This window comes from Rhea americana, unplaced genomic scaffold (genome assembly GCF_003343005.1).
Source record: "Rhea americana isolate MKP2758 unplaced genomic scaffold, rheAme1 scaffold_520, whole genome shotgun sequence".
In the NCBI taxonomy this organism is placed as follows: Eukaryota; Metazoa; Chordata; class Aves; order Rheiformes; family Rheidae; genus Rhea; species Rhea americana.
This window is the reverse complement of record NW_028186669.1, coordinates 156,649-162,169: the sequence shown is the minus strand read 5'-3', so window position 1 is coordinate 162,169 and position 5,521 is coordinate 156,649. Positions and strand designations below refer to the sequence as shown.

The following is a 5,521-nucleotide window of genomic DNA, read 5'->3' as shown; positions in this document are numbered from 1 at the left end:
GGCCCCTCCGTGAGGGGGGCGCGTGCGGGCTGCCGGCCCGGGCCTGGCGCTCCCTCCCTGGGGGCGCCCGCTGCGCCTGGGCACGGCGGGGCTGCGAGCGGCGCCGACGAGCAAAATGGGGTTTCCTCTTCCGCTGGGCATGCGAAAAGCAAAGCCGCTCGTTACGGCCGCCTCATGAGACCTGCGGGGATAGCCGACTCTCTCTTAATTTTGTCCCTAGACGACGGACTGGTCCGAGCCCTGGCTGGTGGGGCTGGCGGTTTTCCACGTCCTCTGCTTCCTCTTAACTTGCTTCTCCCTGCAGCACTATCGGGTGCAAATAGGGCACTTCCTGTGCATGGGTGAGTAGCSTGTGCAGTGCTTCCCCGAGCTCGGGTTTCGAGTGAGCGGGGGAGCTGCACCTATGCCACTGGTACTGTTAAAGAGGGTCTTCTAGGTTAGTAATTACACTCATCTGTATGTGTTTGCATAGCACTGGGTTTTGTGATATACCTTGCAGTAGTTAAAGTGCATAAAGTGCATGCAAAGCAGTATTTCCCTTGCATTAATGCATATGCCTATATGAAATAATACTTACTTGTACGACTTGAAACTTTGACCTTAGTGAGGATTTGTGGTTAAAAAAAAAGATTTCTTCATAGTTAATTCTGTATCACAGCTTCTCAGAAGATTGTTGTTACTCTGGAGAAGCAGACAAGGACTCTGACAAGCTGGCAGTTGCTCTCTGCCTTATTCTGAGTCTACCCTTCAGAAAACACAGTCATTTTTTTGCCTGGTTTCATTTCTGAAGCTGGTTTACCACTGTGCTGTGCTAATGGAATGAGGGAGAGCAAGCCAGGTTCTTCGGGTTGCAATGCCAGTGTTTGCTGGCCCAGGATTTGTCAGAGGTCAGCCTGCGGATCCTCTGTGGCCTTGCCTAACCACAGCTCTGTCTTTGTGGCTGACTCGCTTAAGAGTTCCCTTGCAAAGGGTATTTGTTTTAGACGATTTCATGRATTTGATTATACGCATGTGCTGTGGCAGTGCTGTGGTTCTAGTCATGGCTGGACACTGCTTTAGTTCTGTTGTGCTTACAGAGTAACAGGAAGGATGAGCAATTTGAAGAGAATCACAGGCAAAAATCCACTTGAAGACTATGTTGACATTTTAAGATATCATTTAGTCCACTAGTTAAGTTGAGAGGGGAATCACAGTTTCCTCAAAACTGCAAATACTTAACTCAGCTAAAACTAAGGTTTCAATGGTGTAAATTGCCTTCCAAAATGAATTTAGAAATTTTAATAAATTTCTGTAAATCCATCTGTAACTGCAGAGGTTAAGATGWTATACAGAAGAAGAAATAATGGTGTCATGTGTACAACACGTTAGGCCCAAGTGTTCCAAAAAGTCAGGACTTTCTTTCCTAAATTTAATATTAGTCATGCAGAATTGTTAATGACATGCTGGCTCAGTTTACTTTAGATTCTTTATCTAAAGTGTTCTTAGTGTTACTAACATGGATTTGCACACCTAAGCACTAACAGTGTTGAAAATTGCAATGGAACTGATTTTTGGTGGCTTTTCTRTCGAGTTTCTATCGAGTTGCAGCCTTGTATGTCCCTGAAAAACTGAACCACTGGTGATATGTCCTGAATAAAAATATGCTGTAGAAAGTAAAAAATGACTAAAGAAACTCTGAAATCATCACACTGGTTTATCTTGCCAGCTGAACAGCAATAAGTATGTCAATATTGTGCAATACCATGTGAAAATAACTCAGCTGATGCCAAAACAATAAAGGCATTTCCCTTTATATCACCAAACTGTGGGGTTTTAATTGATTTGGACATGTCATCTTTACAGTCAGTGAAGCCGTTCTAAGTTTCTCCTCGTATCGTTTTCCACAAAAAGCAAAACAATTTATTTTTTTCAATTGGATGGTATATAGTGCCCTTCCTTTTCTATTAAACATATTATTTCAATGGATTTTCTTGCTGTCTTGATGCATGTATRCTACATATACCTGTTGAATAAGTTTATGCTAGTTTTAACTGGAGTGTAGCAGACTGCTCTCCTGTATATCTACTTCAAACAAAGTTTGTTCTGTGTCCTCTGTGAGTGAATTCAAAACATTTCTGTGAAGTGGTTTTAAATATGGTGTTTCTCTTAGATCTTTTTATRACCAAAAATATTAAACTATAAATAGAAGAGATTTGCCTTTTTAAGACTTGGACACAATGCAATGTAGGAAGGAACTGCAAAAATGCTTATTTATAATTCTAATGAATTTATTTTTAGTGTTTAATATACTAGCTTTAGATAGTGGTGGTGGATATAAATCTAGAACATCTAAAATGGTATCTTAATTCTATGCCAGTCTAGGGGGAGTGACTTTATTTTACAGATTTATCTTAGAAGTAATCATCAACAAGATTGTTGGAAAAAAATACTGATGTAAAAAAATATATATTCCTGTATATACTGAGCTCTTCCTGTAAGCTCAGATGTGCAGGATTTTATGTCTGTTTGTAATAYTGCAAGTATGTTTTGTGATCACTTAATATTAGTATCTATATGGGACAGTTCATTCAGAATTGATTTTATGCAGTTAAATATTAAATTTGTAACAATCTTCYGAGGTTCATGGAATTTTACTGTAGAGTATGTATACATCTTAGAACTGATAACTTGCTGTTTATTTTTAAAGAAATACTGAATCTAATAATATTTTCCTTTTGTTGTATAGTGGGTTTAGTGTACTGTGCTGAATATATAAATGAATTAGCAGCCATGAACTGGAGGTAAATGTTTTAACTTTCACATTTAAATACATGAGTTATTTTTTTCATGTCATTCCCCCCAAAACGTTAATTGAAAGAGTCACTCATGTCTAACCAACAGAATATGGTGGTGGACAATCTGTTGCAYTGTTTGATAAAACTCTTTTGAATGAAACCATACGATGCAATATAGCTACAACTTAGCTTGTAGGAAAGAGTAATTTTTCTAATAGTTAGCATGTATTTACTATAATACCTAAATATCAAAAGAAGAAAAAACACTTTTTGTTTGTATGGATTTTTTTAAACTAAGAKCAAATCATAGTAGAACAGTTAAGGGAAAGAGGATGTGAGCTTCATTATTTTTTTCATTAGTTATTTGTGTTCAATGAGCTGAAATTAAGCACCATTTCTCAAAAAGATCACTAAGTATTTTATCTGCTTATTATGTGCATAAATAACGTGAAAATCTGCCTGGTTTACTTAGTCTGTGTACCAGAATTAAACTGATGGGTTTTTTTTTCATAAGCATGGAACTAATCTTTCCCCAGAGTAACAGGAAATTATGTATGTTTAACAATATYTTATGTAGACATCTCATTGTAAGTMTTTRTATTCAACTTCAGATACACACAGCCTAAATTAGAGCTTTASTRCACTTATAGTTTCTATTATGTTTTCTAATATCACGGTTAACCAAAACTAACACATGCAGAAAGACACTACATTTCAGACACTCAGGATAAATGTGATTTCCGATGCATAAATGTATCTTCTTATGTATATAATCATTTTAATAAATTGCTGTGTTATCTGTCTGTGTTTCGAACAATGAAGCCTTACAAAAAAAAAARAGAGGTTGATGTTGTAATGAATATTCATAACTGATTAAATATTGACCACCCCTTTTTTCTGTCTTGGTAGAGTAGAATGCTCTCCCATGCTTGGGGCTCTCAAGAAGTGGTATAATCTGACCAATATCCRTGTAGAGCAACTATTGCGAATGTATAAAGTTGTATGGAATACAATGAATATTTTTTTTCTTCTTTTCTATTAGGTTATTTTCTAAATATCARTACTTTGATTCAAGAGGAATGTTTATTTCACTAGTCTTTTCGGCACCACTGCTGGTGAATACTRTTATAATTGTGGTATGTGTCTATTTAAATGGATACTTCTTTCATGAAACTGATGAGTAAATGTGTGTGTGTGTATACACATTATATTAAAAATGAGTTGAATGTAATAATATTCATACTTTTCAGGTCACCTGGGTTTATAGAACTTTGAGTGTAATGACTGAATTGAAGACACTACAGCAGAGAATTAAAGCAGAGAAAGAGAAGAAGAAGTGAGAGTGTTGAATATATTTATTACTTTCTTTTTTTTAATAATGTTGTTTCATGTAATCAATCCTTCTCTTAAATTGATCCAAGAACAGCAATATTTTTTGTGTCTAATGTTAAGAGGACTTTGCACCCTTAGGCCATGGACAATGAGGTGAAAGCAAGGGTTCACAATACAGCTGAACTTTGCCATGAAATYGAGAAAAGCTGGTCTTGACAGTTCTTTCTGCTTTTTAGCGTAAGCCGTTTTTACTGTGACCAAGACAATTAACACTGTTAAAGGTACAAACTTCCAGTCAGTTTTCATCTACCTATGTATTTTCTAACTGTGTTAAATATGTATTTATTAAATATTCAGTCTGCTTATGCCAGTTGAAGCTGTTTTGTGGATTTTAGTAAATGAGGACTGATACTCAGAACACCTCAAGAATCCATGCTTCTACAAAGCATTTTACTTTGTAAAGTAAAAGATCAGGTTTCATATTTCGTATATGTATTGTGTGGCAGAGAACAATTCTGATACAGGACCATTTTATAAATAAAATCCATTTTATCTTGAATATAGACTGTTGGATTGGAGTTATTTTTTTCCTTTCTCTCATAAAAACCAGTTTTGTAAAGTCTTGTACYTAATTTATGCAAGTTAGTCAAAGCCATCTCTAAATTGTTTCAATTTATATTTTATGTTTTTAATGCAATTAGATAAATACCCTTTCTTAAATATGGATGAAATTTGGATAGTATGTTTTGCTAGTTTGTGGAACAGAAGGGAAGGGGAGAAGCTTTAAGATGTCCTACAAAATTTTGTTCACACACACACACACGCACACGTGTGTGTGTGTGTGTATATATATATATGTGTATATATATAATGCTTGGCTTCTTAATAAAGAGCTGGAAATGACAATTTGGCTCTGGTAAAAAGATCATATTGGATTTAAGGAATTTGGTGAGGCAGAGGAGAAGAATACAGTGTGAAAGAGTCCATGTACTCTTTTTTTTAGTAGAAGTTTTATGTGGAAGCAGTTAAAGCCTTGTGTGGAGACTTAGAGCTTCACCTATGTATCATTTAAGGCATAGGAAAAATTACTGACAAAACTAGTCTTAGAGGAATGGAAAGAGTACTGGAGGACAAAGGTTAGCTTGCAAAAGTAGAACACTASTAAGGTTCTAAGCTTACATGTATTTGTGAACTTTTGGAATTCTAGTGGAATTATATACTCAGGAAAAACAAATGCATGCAAATACACAGTTTCTGCTTCCCATGTAGGGGCAAGGTGAAACTATTTCTGGAGGGCTTCATGCCATTGTAGAAGGGCAGTGCAGGTGTTAGGTTGAGATCCTTTTTTTTAGCTTTTCCCATGAGTTATGAGACTCCTTAACTCAGCACAGGTTTCCTTGCTCATTCCTCTATCR

The 5,521-nt window shown here is 36.2% G+C and overlaps 1 protein-coding gene across 1 annotated transcript; it reads left to right on the top strand.

Moving 5' to 3' along the window:
• The first annotated feature begins 6 nt into the window (after window positions 1–6).
• Window positions 7–4,665, top strand: TMEM18 (transmembrane protein 18). The gene is made up of 4 exons (XM_085318145.1): window positions 7–341; window positions 2,726–2,780; window positions 3,817–3,910; window positions 4,025–4,665. The coding sequence occupies exons 1-4, from the start codon at window positions 338–340 to the stop codon at window positions 4,112–4,114; spliced, it is 243 nt and encodes an 80-aa protein (XP_085174271.1). The 5' UTR covers window positions 7–337; the 3' UTR covers window positions 4,115–4,665.
• The last annotated feature ends 856 nt before the right edge of the window (window positions 4,666–5,521 follow it).